The following is a 21,257-nucleotide window of genomic DNA, read 5'->3' on the forward strand; positions in this document are numbered from 1 at the left end:
TCGGTTGGTCACAGTCAGTGTGCTCCCTGCCGCCGTTGGATAAGCAGCTGAGCAGCAAGTCGTATACTCCTAGCTCACTCATTTGTTACATAGTTTAATTCTTAATTTCTTTGCGTGTTTTTGTACTTGCATTGTTTAATTCATAAGTTTCGGGCGTATTATAGTATTTGAGAGTTGTAGCATCGCGTTTTAGTACCTGAATAGTGTAAATTCGCGTAGTCTGTCTACTGTTTTTGTTTTGAACGGCCAGTGTCGGTTGGTCACAGTGTGCTCCCTGCCGCCGTTGGATAAGCAGCAAGTCGTATACTCCTAGCTCACTCATTTGTTACATAGTTTAATTCTTAATTTCTTTGCGTGTTTTTGGTACTTGCATTGCTTAATTCATAAATTTCGGGCGTATTATAGTATCTGAGAGTGTAGCATCGCGTTTTAGTACCTGAATAGTGTAATTTCGCTTAGTCTCCTTCCGCCGCCGAGCAGTGTCAGCAGTGCGCAAGTAGCAGCATTACTGCATTTACTAGGCAATCTTGTATTTTAATAACCGTTTAAATTTTGTCGATTTGTTTGCGCTCTCTGTAGATTAGTTCAGACGTTCTTTGCAAAACAGTTTTTAGCATGGATAGGAACTGCAACTGCTGTGTTCGGATGCAGGCTGAGTTGGCATCCCTTCGCTCACAGCTTCAGGCAGTGTTGGCTTCGGTCACACAGCTTGATGCTGTTGCCAATGGGCATCACTGTGGGGGTCCGGATGGGGGTTTGTCGGGGACGGCCAGCTCGTCCCACGCATCCCCTGATCGGACTAAGACTGTGGTTGCCCGGGATACTGCCCGCATTGAGGCTGATCCCTCACCTGTGGTAGAGTGGGAGGTCGTTTCAAGGTGTGGCAGGGGGCGAAAGACATTCCGGAGGGCTGAACGGAAAGCCTCTCCAGTTTGTCTGATGAACCGGTTTCAGGCTCTGTCTCAGGCTGATACTGATCTTCGGCCTGACATGGCTGCTTGTCCTGTTCCAGAGGTTGCCCCTCAGTCTGCAAGATCCGGGCAGTTGCAGAGGGTGGGCTTACTGGTAGTTGGGAGCTCCAACGTCAGGCGCGTAATGGGGCCCCTTAGGGAAATGGCAGCAAGAGAGGGGAAGAAAACCAATGTGCACTCCGTGTGCATACCGGGGGGAGTCATTCCAGATGTGGAAAGGGTGCTTCCGGATGCCATGAAGGGTACAGGGTGCACCCATCTGCAGGTGGTCGCTCATGTCGGCACCAATGATGTGTGTCGCTATGGATCAGAGGAAATCCTCTCTGGCTTCCGGCGGCTATCTGATTTGGTGAAGACTGCCAGTCTTGCTAGCGGGATGAAAGCAGAGCTCACCATCTGCAGCATCGTCGACAGGACTGACTGCGGACCTTTGGTACAGAGCCGAGTTGAGGGTCTGAATCAGAGGCTGAGACGGTTCTGCGACCGTGTGGGCTGCAGATTCCTCGACTTGCGCCATAGGGTGGTGGGGTTTCGGGTTCCGCTGGATAGATCAGGAGTCCACTACACGCAACAAGCGGCTACACGGGTAGCAGGGGTTGTGTGGCGTGGGCTGGGCGGTTTTTTAGGTTAGATGGCCTTGGGGAAGTACAGAAAGGGCAACAGCCTCAACGGGTGCGGGGCAAAGTCAGGACATGCGGGGACCAAGCAGCAATCGGTATTGTAATTGTCAACTGTCGAAGCTGCGTTGGTAAAGTACCGGAACTTCAAGCGCTGATAGAAAGCACCGAAGCTGAAATCGTTATAGGTACAGAAAGCTGGCTTAAGCCAGAGATAAATTCTGCCGAAATTTTTACAAAGGTACAGACGGTGTTTAGAAAGGATAGATTGCATGCAACCGGTGGTGGAGTGTTCGTCGCTGTTAGTAGTAGTTTATCCTGTAGTGAAGTAGAAGTGGATAGTTCCTGTGAATTATTATGGGTGGAGGTTACACTAAACAACCGAACTAGGTTAATAATTGGCTCCTTTTAGCGACCTCCCAACTCAGCAGCATTAGTGGCAGAACAACTGAGAGAAAATTTGGAATACATTTCACATAAATTTTCCCAGCATGTTATAGTCTTAGGTGGAGATTTCAATTTACCAGATATAGACTGGGACACTCAGATGTTTAGGACGGGTGGTAGGGACAGAGCATCGAGTGACATTATACTGAGTGCACTATCCGAAAATTACCTCGAGCAATTAAACAGAGAACCGACTCGTGGAGATAACATCTTGGACCTACTGATAACAAACAGACCCGAACTTTTCGACTCTGTATGTACAGAACAGGGAATCAGTGATCATAAGGCCGTTGCAGCATCCCTGAATATGGAAGTTAATAGGAATATAAAAAAAGGGAGGAAGGTTTATCTGTTTAGCAAGAGTAATAGAAGGCAGATTTCAGACTACCTAACAGATCAAAACGAAAATTTCTGTTCCGACACTGACAATGTTGAGTGTTTATGGAAAAAGTTCAAGGCAATCGTAAAATGCGTTTTAGACAGGTACGTGCCGAGTAAAACTGTGAGGGACGGGAAAAACCCACCGTGGTACAACAACAATGTTAGGAAACTACTGCGAAAGCAAAGACAGCTCCACTCCAAGTTTAAACGCAGCCAAAATCTCTCAGACAAACAGAAGCTAAACGATGTCAAAGTTAGCGTAAGGAGGGCTATGCGTGAAGCATTCATTGAATTCGAAAGTAAAATTCTATGTACCGACTTGACAGAAAATCCTAGGAAGTTCTGGTCTTACGTTAAATCAGTAAGTGGCTAGAAACAGCATATCCAGACACTCCGGGATGATGGCATTGAAACAGAAGATGACACGCGTAAAGCTGAAATACTAAACACCTTTTTCCAAAGCTGTTTCACAGAGGAAGACCGCACTGCAGTTCCTTCTCTAAATCCTCGCACAAACGAAAAAATGGCTGACATCGAAATAAGTGTCCAAGGAATAGAAAAGCAACTGGAATCACTCAATAGAGGAAAGTCCACTGGACCTGACGGGATACCAATTCGATTCTACACAGAGTACGCGAAAGAACTTGCCCCCCTTCTAACAGCCGTGTACCGCAAGTCTCTAGAGGAACGGAGAGTTCCAAATGATTGGAAAAGAGCACAGATAGTCCCAGTCTTCAAGAAGGGTCGTCGAGCAGATGCGCAAAACTATAGACCTATATCTGATACGTCGATCTCTTGTAGAATTTTAGAACATGTTTTTTGCTCGAGTATCATGTCATTTCTGGAAACCCAGAATCTACTATGTAGGAATCGACATGGATTCCGGAAACAGCGATCGTGTGAGACCCAACTCGCTTTATTTGTTCATGAGACCCAGAAAATATTAGATACAGGCTCCCAGGTAGATGCTATTTTTCTTGACTTCCGGAAGGCGTTCGATACAGTTCCGCACTGTCGCCTGATAAACAAAGTAAGAGCCTACGGAATATCAGACCAGCTGTGTGGCTGGATTGAAGAGTTTTTAGCAAACAGAACACAGCATGTTGTTATCAATGGAGAGACGTCTACAGACGTTAAAGTAACCTCTGGCGTGCCACAGGGGAGTGTTATGGGACCATTGCTTTTCATAATATATATAAATGACTTAGTATATAGTGTCGGAAGTTCCATGCGGCTTTTCGCGGATGATGCTGTAGTATACAGAGAAGTTGCAGCATTAGAAAATTGTAGCGAAATGCAGGAAGATCTGCAGCGGATAGGCACTTGGTGCAGGGAGTGGCAACTGACCCTTAACATAGACAAATGTAATGTATTGCGAATACATAGAAAGAAGGATCCTTTATTGTATGATTATATGAGAGCGGAACAAACACTGGTAGCAGTTACTTCTGTAAAATATCTGGGAGCATGCGTGCGGAACGATTTGAAGTGGAATGATCATATAAAATTAATTGTTGGTAAGGCGGGTACCAGGTTGAGATTCATTGGGAGAGTCCTTAGAAAATGTAGTCCATCAACAAAGGAGGTGGCTTACAAAACACTCGTTCGACCTATACTTGAGTATTGCTCATCAGTGTGGGATCCGTACCAGATCGGTCTGACGGAGGAGATAGAGAAGATCCAAAGAAGAGCGGCGCGTTTCGTCACAGGGTTATTTGGTAACCGTGAAAGCGTTACGGAGATGTTTAATAAACTCAAGTGGCAGACTCTGCAAGAGAGGCGCTCTGCATCGCGGTGTAGCTTGCTCGCCAGGTTTCGAGAGGGTGCGTTTCTGGATGAGGTATCGAATATATTGCTTCCCCCTACTTATACCTCCCGAGGAGATCACGAATGTAAAATTAGAGAGATTAGAGCGCGCACGGAGGCTTTCAGACAGTCGTTCTTCCCGCAAACCATACGCGACTGGAACAGGAAAGGGAGGTAATAACAGTGGCACGTAAAGTGCCCTCCGCCACACACCGTTGGGTGGCTTGCGGAGTATCAATGTAGATGTAGATGAACTGCTTATAGATGTTGAGCATGAAATTATTGGTATATCAGAGCACCACTTAAATAATCGAACAATTCAGAGGCTTCCTTTACCAGGCTACAGATTAGCCGGCTGTTTCTCAAGGAGTTCCTTGTGGGGTGGGCGAGTGGCTCTGCACGTAAAAAACAGTATTCCATTTGAGTCCATAGACGTATCACGACACTGCACCAAGCAGATATTTGAATGTTGTGCAGCGGTAGTTGAATTTAGTGAAACTAAACTTCTAATTGTTGTTGTTTATAGGTCCCCTAACTCCGACTTCAGAGCATTTCTGCTCAAGCTAGAGAGGGTTATTGATTCACTTTGTAGGAAGTACCAGAAACTGGTGACTTCAATATAAATTTTGTATAAGATGGTGCAAGAAAAAGGAAGTTGGTAGATCTCTTAAATTCATGCGATCTGATGCAAACTGTATTTTTTCCAACTAGGGTGCAGGGGAACAGTAGCACAGCCATAAACAATATTTTTATTCATTCTTCATTGCTAGATGGGCATTGTGTTAGTGAAAGTGTGACTGGCCTTTCAGACCACGATGCACAAATTTTAACACTAAAAGGCTTTTGTACTCAAACCAAGGTCATATTTAATTACAAACTATGTAGGAAAGTTAATCCAACAGCAACAGAGAGTTTTTAACCTTGTCAAGGAACAAGAGTAGCAGGATGTTTATAGTGACGATAACATAGATGATAAATACAATGCTTTCCTTAACACATTTCTCATGCTCTTTGAGAGTTGCTTTCCATTAGAACATTCTAAACATGGTACTAGCAGTAATGGGCAGCCCAGGTGGCTGACTAGTGGGGTAAGGATATCATGTAGAACAAAGCAGGAATTATATCAAAATGTTAGAAGTAGTCACAATAAAGCTACAGTAGCCCATTCCAAACAGTATTGTAAGGTGCTTCAAAATGTTATCATGAAGGCAAAGAGTATGTGGTATGCAAATAGAATAGCTAATTCACAGGCTAAAATTAAAACCATATGGTCAGTTGTGAGGAAGTGTCTGGTCAGCAGCACAGTTCGCAGTAAAAATATTTCTGTTACTGATAAATCAGATATATGTACAGTATTTAACAATCATTTTCTGAGCATTGCTGGTGAATTAAATAAACATTTAGTTTCTACAGGAAATCATATAACTCTCTTGGCAAATGCCTTTCCGAGATTGATGTCTGAAATACTCCTCTGTGACACAGACAAGAGGAGATTGAGTCAATAATTAAATCACTGAAGACAAGGACTCTCATGGTTATGATGGACTGTCTAGCAGAATATTAAAGTACTGTGCTGCACATGTTAGCCCTGTATTTAGCCATATTTGTAATTTTTCCTTTGGGAATGGTCAGTTTCCTGAGCGATTAAAGTACTCAATAGTAAAGCCGCTTTATAAAAAGGGCAAAAGGGATAATGTAGATAATTTTAGATCTATTTCTATGCCATCAGTATTTGCAAAAGTTATTGAAAAGGCTATGTATGTAAGGATAATTGATCATTTTATATCACACGATTTGTTATCAAATGTACAGTTCGGCTTTAGAAGTCGTTTAACAACTGAAAATGCTATATTCTCTTTTCTCTGCGTTAAACAAAAGGTTTCGAATGCTTGGCATATTTTTTGATTTAACTAAGGCATTTAATTGTGTTGATCACAAAATATTGTTCCAGATGTTGGACCATTACAGAATACGGGGAGTAGCTCATAATTGGTTCACCTCTTACTTTAGCAACAGGCAGCAGAAGGTCATTATTCACAATGTTAATAACGGCTGTGATGTGGGGTCTGAGTGGTATACTGTCAAGTGGGGGGTGCCCCAGGGATCAGTGTTGGGGCCACTCCTGTTCCTTATTTATATAAATGATATGCCCTCTAGTATTACGGGCAACTCCAAAATATTTCTGTTTGCTGATGACACTAGCTTGGTAGTAAAAGATGTTGTGTGCAACATTGGCTCGGTTTCAAATAGTGCAGTAAATGACCTCAGTTCATGGCTTGTAGAAAATAAACTAACACTAAATCACAGTAAGACTCAGTTTTTACATTTTCTAACATACAATTCAACAAAACCTGACATTTTAATTTCACAGAATGGGCATATGATTAGTGAAACTGGACAGTTCAAATTTCTAGGTGTTCAGATAGATAGTAAGCTGTTGTGGAAAGCCAACGTTCAGGATCTTGTTCAAAGACTTAATACTGCTATTTTTACTATTCGAACGGTATCAGAAGTGAGTGATCGTTCGACACGAAAATTAGTCTACTTTGGTTATTTTCATTTGCTACTGTCATATGGTATTATATTTTGGGTTAACTCTTCTCATTCTAAAAGGATATTTTTGTCTCAGAAACGGGCGGTTCGGGCAATAAGTGGTGTTAGTTCACGAACCTCTTGTCGACCTCTGTTCACGAGTCTAGGTATTTTGACATTGGCATCTCAATACGTATATTCCTTATTGTGTAACTTACCTTTTGAAGTCCCCCACATAGTAGCAAATCAGTACAAAATGAACACACGTGATCTTAAAGTGCAAAGGTTGTGTAGCTGTAGTATAAGGGAACTATAAACATTGTAACTGAGGAAAGAGATCAAAAGGCATAAATTTGGGTATCAAGACTATATAAATCCAAATAGCAAGATTAATTTCTTTACTCCTTGATTTGATTCAATAACTGTACTTCAGTTACAAGATAATTCACTTAACATTCAGTACTGTTCTGTGGCATCACATTTTTGAAGTTTCTGTCCTGTTCTTACCTGGTGGTAAGTGGAAGTTTTAATACAGAAGTAGGATAAAGCTAAAGGTCTAGTCTTCAGTGGGAAACTTTAGCTATGATGCTGGAGACAGATTATATATCTGTACAATGGCCATGAAGAGCAACATGTTTGTCCTTCACACATTCTTCCACAAAAAAGCAATAGGAAAAGGAACTGGTAAGATCAAACTTTGGAAGAATATGGAATAATATGAGGATTAATTAAGGTATAAATTCAGCAGCTTAGAAAATGAAGATTATACAGGTACACACAAATAGGCCACATGTACCAGGCATTTCAAAATGAGTATCAGGGTGTGGAGGATTTGCAGCATTTATTACATTCAGCTTACAATTAGAAATAATCTACATCTACATGGTTACTCTGCAATCCACACTTAAGTGCCTGGCAGAGGGTTCATCGAACCATTTTCATACTACTTCCCTACCATTCTGCTCTCAAATGGCGTGTGGGAAAAAGGAACACCTAAACCTTTCTGTTCGAGCTCTGCTTTCTCTTATTTCTATTACGATGATCATTTCTCCCTATGTAGGTGGGTGTCAACAAAATATTTTCACATTCGGAAGAGAAAGTTGTTGATTGAAATTTCGTAAACAGATATCACCGCACAGAAAACCGCCTTTGTTTCAGTGACTGCCACCTCAACTCCCGTATCATATCAGTGACACTCTCACCTCTATTGCGCGATAACATGAAACGAGCTGCCCTTCTTTGTACTTTTTCGATGTCCTCCGTCAATCCTACCTGGTAAGGATCCCACACTACACAGCAATATTCCAGCAGAGGATGGACAAGTGTAACGTAGGCTGTCTCTTTAGTTGGTTTGTCGCATCTTCTAAGTGTACTGCCAACAAAGCACAGTCTTTGTTTCACCTTCCCCACAATATTTTCTATGTGTCTTTCCAATTAAAGTTGCTCGTAATTGTAATTCCTAAGTATTTAGTCAAATTGACAGCACTTAGTTTTGTGCAATTTATCGTATACACAAAATTTATCAGATTTCTTTTAGTACCCATGTGGATGACCTCGCACTTTTCTTTGTTTAGTGTCAATGGCCACTTTTCACACCATACAGAAATTCTCTCTAGATCATTTTGTAATTGCAATTGATTGTCTGATGATTTTACTAGACAGTAAATTACAATGTCATCTGCAAACAATCTAAGGGGGCTGCTCAGATTATCACCTAGATCATTTATGTATATCAGGAACAGCAAAGGGCCTATGACACTACCTTGCGGAACACCAGATATCACTTCTGTTCTACTCGATGATTTACCGTCTATTACTACGAACGGTGACCTCTCTGAGAGGAAATCACGAATCCAGTCACACAACTGAGCCGATACTCCATATGCACGCAATTTGATTAATAGTAGCTTGTGAGGAACAGTATCAAAAGCCTTCTGGAAATCTAGGAATATGGAATCGATCTGAGATCCCTTGTCGACAGTCATTACTTCATGGGAATAAAGAGCTCGCTGTGTTGCACAAGAATGATATTATCTGAATCCATGTTGGTTATGTATCAATAAGTAATTTTCTTCAAGGTGATTCATAATGTTCGAGTACAGTATATGCTCCAAAATCCTACAGCAACTTGAGGTCAGTGATATGGGTCTGTAATTCAGTTGGTTACTCCTATTTCCTTTCATGAATATTGGTGTGACCTGTGCTACTTTTCAGTCTTTAGGAACAGACCTTTTGTCAAGTGAGCGATTGTATATGGTTGCTAAGAAAGGCACTATTGTGTCTGCATACTCTGAAAGGAACCTGATTGGTATACCATCTGGACTGGAACACTTGTCTTTCTTAAGTGATTTGAGTTGTTTCGCAACACCTAAGATATCTACTTTTATGTCACTCATGCTAACAGCTGTTCTGGTTTCGAATTCTGGAATATTTACTTTGTCTTCTTTCATGAAGGAATTACACAGAACTGTATTTAGTAGCTCCGCTTTAAGGCACCATCATCGGTAACATTTCCATCGTTATTGCGCAGTGACACTATTGACTGTTTTTTGCCACTGGTGTACTTTACATATGACCAGAACCTCTTTGGCTTTTCTACCATATTTTGAGACAATGTTTCATTGTGGAAACTATTAAAAGCATCTCCCTTTAATGTCTGCACTAAATTTCGAGCTTCTGTGAAACTTAGCCAAGCTTGGGAATTTTGAGTTCTTCTGAATTTTGCTTCTGCAACAGTGTTCTAACGTGTTTTGTGTACCGTGGTGGATCAGTCCCATCTCTTATTAACTCATGCGGTATGAATCTATCTATTGCTGTCGATACTATATCTTTGAATTTGAGCCATATCTGGTCTACACTTACATAATTAGCTTGTAAGTAATGGAGACTCTCTCTTAGGAAGGCATCAAGTGAATTTTTATCTGCTGTTTTAAATAGATATATTTTGCGTTTATTTTTAGTGGTTTTGGTTGATACGGTTTTGAGCCTCGCTGCAATGACCTTGTGTTCATTAATCCCTGTATCCATCATAACGCTCTCTATTAGATCAGGATTACTTGTGGCTAAGAGGTCATGTGTGTTTTCGCAACCATTTACAATTCATGTGGGCTCATGAACTAATTGTTCAAAGTGATTCTCAGGGAAAGCATTTCGTACAATTTTGGAAAATGTTTTCTGTCTACCATCAGCTTTGAACATGTATTTTCGCCAACAAATCGAGGGTAGATTAAAGTCTCCACCAATTATTACTGTATGAGTGGGGTACTTATTTATAATGAGATTCAAGTTTTCTTTGAACCATTCAGCTATTATATCATCTGAGTCGGGGGGCGGTAGAAGGAGCCAATTATTATTTTGGTACAGCTGTTGAGTATAACCTCTATCCATAGCAATTCACAGGAACTATCTATTTCAACTTCACTACAAGATAAACTACTACCAACATACACAAACACACCACCACCTACTTTATTTCATCTGTCCTTTCTGAACACCGTTTGTGCCTCCGTAAAAATTTCGGTAGAATTTATCTCCAGCTTTAGCCAGCTTTCTGTTCCTATAACAATTTCAGCTTCAGTGCTTTCTGTTCCTATAACAATTTCAGTTTCAGTGCTTTCTATCACCACTTGAAGCTCTGGTACTTTTCCAGCACAGCTACAACAATTTACAACTACAATACCGACTGTTGCTTGGTCGATTCTCGTCGTTTCTTTGCCATGTACCCTTTGAGACTGGAGCCCTTTTTGGTCTTTCCCAAGACTGTCTAACCTAAAAAACCACCCAGTCCACGCCACACAGCCCCTACTACCCGTGTAGCCACCTCCTGTGTGTTGTGGACACTTGACCTATTTTGCGGAACCCAAAACCCCACCACCCTATGACACAAGTCGAGGAATCTGCAGCCTACACAGTCGCAGAAATGTCTGAGACTCTCCACTCGGCTCTGTACCACATGTCCGCAGTCGGTCCTGCCGACGATGCTGCAGATGGTGAGCTCTGCCTTCATCTCGCTAACAAGACTGGCAGTCTTAACCAACTCAGATATCCAACGGAAACCAGAGAGAATCTCTTCTGATCCATAGCGACACACATCATTAGTGCCAACATGAGCCACCACCTGCAGTTGGCTGCACCCTTTACCCTTCATGGCATCCAGAAGGACCCTTTCCACATCTTGGATCACTCCCGGGGTATGCACACGGAGTGCACATTGGCTTTCTTCCCACCCTTAGCTCCCATATCCCTAAGGGGCTCCATCACCCTCCTAACATTGGAGCTCCCAATGACAAGCAATCCCACCCTCTGTGCTTGTCCGGACCTCTTAGGAAGACCGGCCACTGCCGCAACAGGTGAGGCCACTCTTGCTGGATCAGAAGTACTTCCAGCAGTGGGCAGTAACTCAAACTTGTTACAGAGGTGTAAGGGTACAGCTCTGCGGCCAGCAACAACTTTCACCTTCCGCCTAGGGATTTGCAACCCCGACACGTGTCGAGTGGCAGAGATGCCCAAATCCGAGGGTGCAGTGGCATCAGAGATCCCAGGTGATGCTACAGGTTCCAGAGGCGCCAAAATGCTTGCCTCGGGTGTCCCAATGTCGCCGCCGCTCAGGACAACAGCCTGGAGCCTGTCGACCACGGGCAACACAGCTTCCAGCTGGTCAGATGGTGATCAATTCCCCCTGAATCTGTACACAACAGGCGCAGTCCCTATCCATACCTAAAAAAATTTTCCCCTCTCTTTTATCTCAAAAGCCGTTCAAAACAAACAGATGACTGATGACTATGTAAATTTACACTATACAGGTATTAAAACTCTCAACTACTATAATACGCCCGGAATTTGCGAATTAAACTATACAAGTACCCAAAAACACGCAAAGAAATTAAGAATTAAACTATGAAACAAATAAGTGTGCTAAGAGTATGACTTGCTGCTGGCTGTTGCTTATCCAATGGCGGCAGGGAGCTCAAATGAAAAAACAACTAAAACAGTTTTGTTTGTATCATCGTGCCGGAGTGCATGCACTGTTTCCTGTGTATTCTGTTATTCTGTTAGCAAGTGCTAGTAGCAAAAAGAGATACTTGTGAAAAGAAAGCTTTTTGTGCCCCCATGAACCATGGACCTTGCCGTTGGTGGGGAGGCTTGCGTGCCTCAGCGATACAGATAGCCGTACCGTAGGTACAACCACAACGGAGGGGTATCTGTTGAGAGGCCAGACAAACGTGTGGTTCCTGAAGAGGGGCAGCAGCCTTTTCAGTAGTTGCAAGGGCAACAGTCTGGATGATTGACTGATCTGGCCTTATAACAATAACCAAAACGGCCTTGCTGTGCTGGTACTGCGAACGGCTGAAAGCAAGGGGAAACTACGGCCGTAATTTTCCCCGAGGGCATGCAGCTTTAACCATCAGTTTAATAAGCCACAGCTGCAAAGTACTAACACGAATTCTTTACAGACGAATGGAAAAACTAGTAGAAGCCGACCTCGGGGAAGATCAGTTTGGATTCTGTAGAAATACTGGAACACGTGAGGCAATACTGACCTTACGACTTATCTTAGAAGAAAGATTAAGGAAAGGCAAACCTACGTTTCTAGCGTTTGTAGACTTAGAGAAAGCTTTTGACAATGTTGACTGGAATACTCTCTTTCAAATTCTAAAGGTGGCAGGGGTAAAATACAGGGAGCGAAAGGCTATTTACAACTTGTACAGAAACCAGATGGCAGTTATAAGAGTTGAGGGACATGAAAGGGAAGCAGTGGTAGGGAAGGGAGTAATACAGGGTTGTAACCTCTCCCCGATGTTATTCAATCTCTATATTGAGCAAGCAGTAAAGGAAACAAAAGAAAAATTTGGAGTAGGTATTAAAATCCATGGAGAAGAAATAAAAACTTTGAGGTTCGCCGATGACATTGTAATCCTGTCAGAGACAGCAAAGGACTTGGAAGAGCAGTTGAACGGAATGGATGGTGTCTTGAAGGGAGGATATAAGATGAACATCAACAAAAGCAAAACGAGGATAATGGAATGTAGTCGAGTTAAGTCGGGTGATGCTGAGGGTATTAGATTAGGAAATGAGACACTTAAAGTAGTAAAGGAGTTTTGCTATTAGGGGAGCAAAATAACTGATGATGGATGAAGTAGAGAGGATATAAAATGTAGACTGGCAATGGCAAGGAAAGCGTTTCTGAAGAAGAGAAATTTGTTAACATCGAGTATAGATTTAAGTGTCAGGAAGTTATTTCTGGAAGTATTTGTATGGAGTGTAGCCATGTATGGAAGTGAAACATGGACGGTAAATAGTTTGGACAAGAAGAGAATAGAAGCTTTTGAAATGTGGTGCTACAGAAGAATGCTGAAGATTAGATGAGTAGATCACATAACTAATGATGAAGTATTGAATAGGATTGGGGAGAAGAGAAGTTTGTGGCACAACTTGACCAGAAGAAGGGATCGGTTGGTAGGACATGTTCTGAGGCATCAAGGGATCACCAATTTAGTATTGGAGGGCAGCGTGGAGGGTAAAAATCATAGGGGGAGACCAAGAGATGAATACACTAAGCAGATTCAGAAGGATGTAGGTTGCAGTAGGTACTGGGAGATGAAGAAGCTTGCACAGGATAGAGTAGCATGGAAAGCTGCATCAAACCAGTCTCAGGACTGAAGACCACAACAACAACAACAACAACAGTTTGTAAGGTCTGAATCTGTAGTTATGGTGCAACATGCATTCCATTTTACATTCCACTGTAATCCTCCAAGTGATAACATCTGTAGATGGTATCATCAGCTTGAAGAGATTGATTGGTTTGGGGTATAAAGGGACCAAACTACAGGGTCATCAGTCCTTTGTTCCTCAAGAAAACAAGTCTCAAGGTAAAACAAACTCAAAGGAGTTGAGGGAAGTAAAAGGAGGTAAACCCGACAGGGAACCACACCAAAAGAGAAAATGAAAGAAGCGAAAAAAAAGGGGGAAACATACACTAAATGGAAAGGTAGAGGAAGGCAATAAAATGACATAGCAGATGGCTTGGGCTGGCTGATCACAAGGATAAAAAATGATGAGCCAGTCACTCTGCAACATACTAAAATCACCAGCATAAAAGACAATGCGAGAAGAACACACATAGGGAACAGACAAACAACAAGGCAAACAAAATGCAAAATAAGAGCAACAAAGACGTAAAAGGAAGGGAGGGTGGAGGCCTCGGAGAGTAGGCCAGGCACCCAATCTTACATGGTATGATAAAAACCCCTCCTCATGAATAAAACGTAAAACTAAATCGGCCGTTGAGGCATTGTTGCCCACACTGTAGGTAGAGTGCTGGGAAGGTTAAAAGTCCGCCACAGAGTGGCTAAAATTGGGCGATCCAGCAAGAGGCAGACAACAGTTATACAGGAGTCACGACGATAGCAAGGTGGGTCCTCGCGACGGAGGAGATGACCATGTGTTAGCCAAGTATGGCTGATGCGGAGCTGGCAAAGGACAACAGAGTCCCTGCAAGTGGATTGTATGGATGACTGCCACACATTCGTTGTCTCCTTGATAACATGGAGTTTGTTTGGGATACTGAGGGTGTGCCATTCAGTATCCCAGATTGCAAAAACTTTGCAGCAGAAGACCAATCAGAGATCAGTCTCCAGCAGGCTGGTCTCCAGAGTTGGTTTATCGGTAGTCTTTTTTTGCTAGGCTGTCAGCAAGTTCACTGCTTGGTATGTCGAGATTCCTGGGATCCAAATACAGGTCACTGAATGTCCACTGTCCCTGAGGGCATAAAGATACTCCTGGATAGTCATTACAAAAGGGTGTTGAGGGAACCACTGGTTGAGAGCTTGTAGGCTGCTAAAGGAGTCACTACAGATGAAAAAGGACTCACTGGCACAAGAGCGGATATGCTCGAGGGTACAATAGATGGCTATCAACTCTGTAGTGAAAGCACTGCAGCCATCTGTCAAGGAGCACTGTTCAGTACGTACATTGTGAACGTAAGTGAAACCAGCAAGACTGTCGACCATTGATCCCTCGTTGTAGACTATTTCTGAGTCCTGGAACTCGCCGAGAAGAGAGAGTAATTGCCGACAGAGGGCCTAACGTGGAACGGAGTCTTTTCGGCCTTGCGATAGGTCTAGCTGAAGTCATGGCCAAGGTATGGACCATGGAGCTGTACGGAAATGGACCTGCAGGAAAGGTGGTAGGGGGAAAATGTCAAGTTCATTAAGAAGCGAACAGACATGGACAGCGAGGGGATTCCCAGTTCTGGGCCACCGTTGCGGTAGATGGATTGCCGTGTTAGAAAAAAGGAGACGGTAATTCAGATGTCGGGGCAAACTATGAATGTCAGCGGTATAATTTGCAAGCAATAGTTGCCACCAGAGCCGCAACGGAAGAAAGCCAGCTTCCAAAAGGATGTTATTCACGAGGCTCATTCGGAAGGCTCCGGTCGCGAGCCAAATTCCACAGTGGTGGATAGGGTCCAGCAAGCATAGTGTGGAGGGCAATGCTGAATCAGAGTCAATATGAGACTGTAAGAGGGCTTTGTACAGCTGCAGTAGTGTAAGAAGATCAGTACCCCAGTTGGTGTAGCTCAGGCATCAAATAATATTAAGGTGCCGCCACTGCTTGTCCTGAAGATGGGGAAGCCAAGTTAAGTGGGCATTGAATACCTGTCCCAAAAAGCGTTAAGGGCCAAAAAGTGGGAAACTCCTTTTAGTTGCGTCTTATGACAGGCAGGAATACCTCGGGCCTATTCTAACCCTCAGACTCGCATGGCGGAGCTTGAAGAGACCTTCTGTCTCTGCAAAGGAAACAGTGTGGGATGACAAAGAGTGGCTGAAGGGCATGCTGAACAAGTGAGTCAGTCTTATGAAATCAGTTACGAAAGCTAGTCCTGAATTTGCAATTCCGGTGACGTGACTGTGGAAACTTATGGAGACGTTTATAACTATGTCCTTATCGTTTACAGTTGTTAAAGCTCTAAACCTACAGACTATGGTTAGTGTGCCAATTTTGCAAATGAAATGTTGCTACACGATGATGAAGATTATCTGAATCATGTCATCTTCAGTGATTGACACTTCACCTAAGTGGAAATGTAAACACACATAATACAAATCCCCTTAACATGGTACAGTTGCAACGAGACACCCCTAAATTGAATGTTATTTGTGTCATATCTTGACAGAAAGTTTAAGGGTGAAGCAACTGTAGCTGGTGGCTCTTTTCTCAATTGGAAGAAGCTGAACCACAGAACCTTATTTGGCAGCAAGATGGTGTGCACACCTGACTCACATAACTGAGTACACGACTGGTTAAATGGCATAGTACCCGACCACCAGATTGGCTGCCATGGGCTGGATGACACAGTCTGTTTTGCATGGCCTCCACATTCATTCAATCCGACATCCTGCGATACCTTTGGTTGTTCATAAAGGATCATGCATATGTGCTTCCACTACCTGCTGATCAACCCAATTAAACAAACGGGACTGAAGCAGTTGTTGCAACACTGATCAGTGTTAGGGATGAACTTGCCTAGCGACTTAATGTGTGCTGTATGGTGAATGGTACTCACATTGAACACTTGTAATGAAAACTGTTTTGGTTACTCTTTCATTTGATATGTTATTGATAATTTTAAGTTGAATGTAGTAAATGCTACCAAGCCTTAAAACGATGATATTCATGTAAGTATTATAGAAAAAAATGTGTGTTTAAAACAAATGATAACCAGAAAGTGATAATATATATATTTAAATGGACGAAACTACAGCCAACAGAAATGTCTTTCAAACAAGTGAGAAATAAAAAACATGATGACAAAAAAAACTTTTGTTTGATACACATTACATTTCATTGAAAATGAAGATGACACAGTAACTAAAATAATAAGAAAATTTAGCAAACAGAAGCACCACCCGCAGGAAACACAGCAAGAGTCAGGAATTACTGGAGAGGCAAACCACCTCAGATTGCTTATTGTCTGCTTTTTATTACCAGTTTCACTCTGTCAACAAGACCATCTTTAGATCCTCGTAGCCTGGTGGTGTGGTACAGTCAGATGGAGAACTTTTGAAGTCATTCTCTTGCTGGCAGAGCGAAACAAGTAATACTGCGTTTTATTGCACAAATATCTGAAGATCCCCTCATAATAATAAAAACAAATAAAAACCTGTGGTGATCTGTCTTTACATTAAGAAAGAGAACTGCACAAGCACTGAGATATTTCTTTAAAAAGTGTGTATATTTCACAATGAATCACAAAAACATGTTGTTATTAATGCCATTCAAGACATGAGCAAAGGAAGGGCGTCTGTAGTTTTTCAACAAAAAAAGGGGATCCTGTGCTAATGGCAACATGTAGATGTCAGCTTTTCAAACAATGGAGCTACCCCTACTTACTCAGGCCTAAGTAGTTCATTAAGAGGCCTTACGAGACTGTGTGCACTACCCTTACAGACCTATTAATGAAAACACCCAGGGAGTACCATGAATTTAACCAAGGTCTTTTACTAGACAAAGATCTATGGGTGGTTTACTTTGTCAGTCCCACAGGATTATAGAAATGCACAACAAATTCCAAGACACTAAAAGAAAGGAACTATGTACCACTAAAATTTAGGGAATATGGCACCACTGAGCAACATTATGAACATTTTATTTCATCACACAAATTATGAAAGTACCACAATGGCAAACATCACTGAAACATGGAAACATTTAAAAGAATGTGAGCAACTGTTTTTTCCCAGTATCATGAATAAAGCACAAATGGTGATGAGGTATAATAGCCCCACATGTCCTCCACTATGCAGCACTTGTATGTTTGTAGAGGAAACCAGATGTAATGTTGAACCTGTGATTACACAAAAATTTTTGTGTAGTTTATTTTTAAGAGCCACTTATATATGAGTAATACTTGTCCACCGTATATGGGCAGGAGACTGAGGTCTGAATGTCAACTTTACAATTAATGGAAGATTTGACTGACTGGCAAAAGAGCATTAAAGAGAATCAAATAAAGGTACACCAAGACAGGTGGCACGACTTCAGTGTGAACACTAAGATCACAATTTTGTGCACTTCCGTAACTTACACATTGCCGTTTCCCCTCGAATACAAAACAAGAAAAATTATAGTACTTATGGACGAATGCAGAAAATTGTTCCTTTTGTTTATGAAATGACAGTACAATACACAGGCGGTGAAATGATGCAAGTAAAAGGTACTTTGTATCGTTATGGTTTACTGAGAATAATGTACAAATACAGTTGAGAAAGTGCTAAGTAAATATATTATGATGTTGTAGCTATAGTTTCTTACTAGTACAAAAGAGTGTGTCGCAAGGCTAAAGATTTTTATAGAGTTTACAATCACTTAATTTTTTTTCGCGTAACTGGCAGTCATGTTGACAACAACATTGCTATAGAATATGCAACGGGATTATCACAAATATTTCGACTGCTTACAGTGATAACAAAAACATACTTTTTCTCCTGAACGGCAGTCGTTTTCTTTGCTTCTCAATTTGGATCAAATAACAATTTTTTTTATTTAAGACACAAAATGAGGTATAAAGGTAGACAAGTGTTCAAATTGCATTTTCTTGTTATTATCGTTGCAAAAGTTATTAAAACGTACAAAGTTAAGTACCGAGACGTCCATCTCACAGCAACAACCCAAGATTAAATAAAACGCCGAAACTTTTGAAGCAGTTTATCAATTTATGTTACGGACGAAATTTACTACACATATCTTAAAAATGTGTGGTACTGGAAGCATACAACTTCTACAATAATGCTCATATCCTGGCAAACAGCTCAAAATAAAGTACTTTAAAGTACTAAAATACCATACCTTTAACCTTGGAGGATGGTAATTTCGTGCATTTGTCATCGTCGTCAAATCTGTCAGACGAACAGTAGCCATTTGTATCTAGTGAAACAACATGAACGGTGGTAAATAGCAGATACAGCATGAAAACCCAATTCATATCAAAGAAATAACGTTCTCTCGTAGTATTTCGTTTAACACCAAAGCGACAAACACTCCGCCACAACACGACACAGTCCCGTTATGATATAATAACGGGAATAAACCAACGTTATCACACGCAATAACCTGCAAGAAATAACCAAACGCGAGACCACCCAATCACATTACTGTTGACATACAACATTTGACAACAAAGTAACAACCGTAGCACACGACAAAATTCCCTCTCCCATAGTATATGCAGTATGCACAGAGAAGCCGCCAGAGGGTGGTATAATATCTTTGACGCAGTTACCTACTTTCATTTAAATTAGCATTTTTATTTTATAAAACGCTCTTGAATACATGACATGACGTTCTTTTTATTATGAAAGTGTTATGCGATCTCTCTTCCGTTCATTGATGTAGTGTGCAGCATGTGATAGCTTCAAAGCCGCTGTGTTTACTAATCTCCCACAGTACGACTATACGTACGGCAACACGCGCCTTGTCTCGGAAGTTAACCCATCGTAGTCCATCTGGTTCCTGTTATAGAAATTGATCTTGTTCTTTCGTGTCTTCTTAATTCTTATTTCGTTGTTTGCTTTGTTTTGTGGCACACTTTAAAGTTAATAAGCTCCTGGTATTTTCTTCCTTCTCCTTCTAGACATACCAAATAACTGAAACCAAAAATGGTATTTTGTTTTTACAGGGAGAAAGCCTACACCACGCATAAATTTGACCGTAAATCGATAAACGTGCTTTAATGAAAATTATTTCAACAGTGATAAAGTCAGAATTATTTGACGAGAAAAATAATGTTCGATGTTTTTGGGTACTTAGGAAGAAAACAAAATACAAAGGATAAACCAAAAAGGCTCTATTTACTGCGTTATTGATACCGATTAATGTGTTTGCAAATACATATTTTCGAGAAAATAAATATATATATTCTGAAATGTTAGGATGACACTTTTCCTATTCTGTCAGTTCTTAGACGTGTAAAGCATTTACTACACGACCTTTGAGAGGAACTTCCACTGTCAGTTCTGCTTTGGTCATTAATAAACACTATTATCATTGCCTGTTCCTGCATTTTGTTACTATATTTCGATTTTTTATGAAAAACTTTCACCATTCAGAGGCTTAGCTGCACAGCAGACAGTTATCACAGCACACTCAGTTTTGGCGCTGATGTGTAAACTAAAGTGGTCACTCGAAGCAGACGAGATTAAGTACGTGAATTAAACGCCAGGGGCACTCCAGTACGTACACCTGTCTCGAGAGTCAATTAAGACTAGAAAGTCGATCGCGTAAAACTATCATCGTGCCGACTGCTTAAGGGGAAGTGTACAATAGCTTTCTTAGTGTAGAGCCCACTCAGGTCTTCCGAAATTGAGTAATTTGCCATGTGGTAATCTGGTCGCGCATGGTAGCTGTTTTCTGGCCATGGAACTAAGCTCCCACATTGCTTGTCCGCCTAATGTGAATTTTGGCTCTGAGAAACCTACTTCTTGTCTGAAAGGATACATTTCTCTTTTACAGTGAGCGTGATTGTTTCGGCCGTGTAAGAGACTCACTGACGCACCCTTCTCGCTCCTGGTGCTTTTGTAAATCGGAGAGGAGTCGAATTGAGTAGAAAATTTCTTGCTGTTTAGGTTTGGTAGTCCATGCTCGGTAGTACTTCTGCGATTATTTTTCTATTCCATCATCTTTTGTGATACCCACAGTTTGTCTGTACTATAATGATTATTCGTCTTTAGTCTTCTCGCTGAGTGTCATAACTGCGGGAGAGTTGTTGTGTAGTGGTGGTCGCGACTTAGACACGCCTTTAGTCTGTTACAGCGTCAGGGACAGCGTGGTATGCCATCTTATGGGACTCTTGGCCATAGTGCCTTTGGAGCTGTGCTTCTACGCGCCACACGGCCGATACCACCTTTACTGAGGAGGTCGCATCTCGTCAATTTATGTACCTGTAATCTGTTAGCTGTTTCATGTAACTGCTGTTTACTTCATTCTAAAGTCCTAAGCAGTCAGTGGAGGTCGGCACTCGTTAACTTACATAAACGTAATCTAGTAACTCTTTTATGTAAGTGCTGTTTTTCCTCATTCTTAGTTATTCTATGTCAGTTTGGTACCATTTGTTTTTAACTGGCGAAGGTTTTTTAAATTGCTATGGGAAGCTACTCCCATTGTAAACTGCTCATTCTTCTTGTTTAGTAATTAATTTAATGTGGCAGTCCCCCCTTTTTTTTAATGTTGGGGGCTGTAACGGCACTATCTTTGTGCACCTAGCACTTGGTTTGCCCACAGTTGACTGTACTTCGTATGCAAAGAGCCTATATACCAACAGATTGTTTTTAGTTATTCATTATTTTGTCAGGTCATCGCCATGTTGTGTCTGTTTGTTGTGTTTGGTGTTACCAGTCAAATCTTGCAAGAGGAAAAGAATGTAATTTGTGCTGCATGGCGTAAACCTCATGCTTAAGGGATTTATCCCTGCCAAACATTCTGGTTGTGCATTGTTAACTGTGAC

At 41.6% G+C, this 21,257-nt stretch overlaps 1 protein-coding gene across 1 annotated transcript in view; it reads right to left on the reverse strand.

Annotated features, from left to right (window-relative positions):
• The window catches only part of LOC124556584 (O-glucosyltransferase rumi homolog), a 139,182-nt gene extending 120,201 nt beyond the window's left edge, over positions 1-18,981 (reverse strand). The window contains exon 1 of the mRNA XM_047130553.1: positions 18,605-18,981. Within this exon, the coding sequence (XP_046986509.1) occupies positions 18,605-18,740 (136 nt within the window). The 5' untranslated portion in view covers positions 18,741-18,981. The remainder of the gene's footprint in view (positions 1-18,604) is intronic.
• Between the last annotated feature and the right edge of the window lie 2,276 nt (positions 18,982-21,257).

The sequence above is a fragment of the Schistocerca americana genome, chromosome X, assembly GCF_021461395.2.
Source record: "Schistocerca americana isolate TAMUIC-IGC-003095 chromosome X, iqSchAmer2.1, whole genome shotgun sequence".
In the NCBI taxonomy this organism is placed as follows: Eukaryota; Metazoa; Arthropoda; class Insecta; order Orthoptera; family Acrididae; genus Schistocerca; species Schistocerca americana.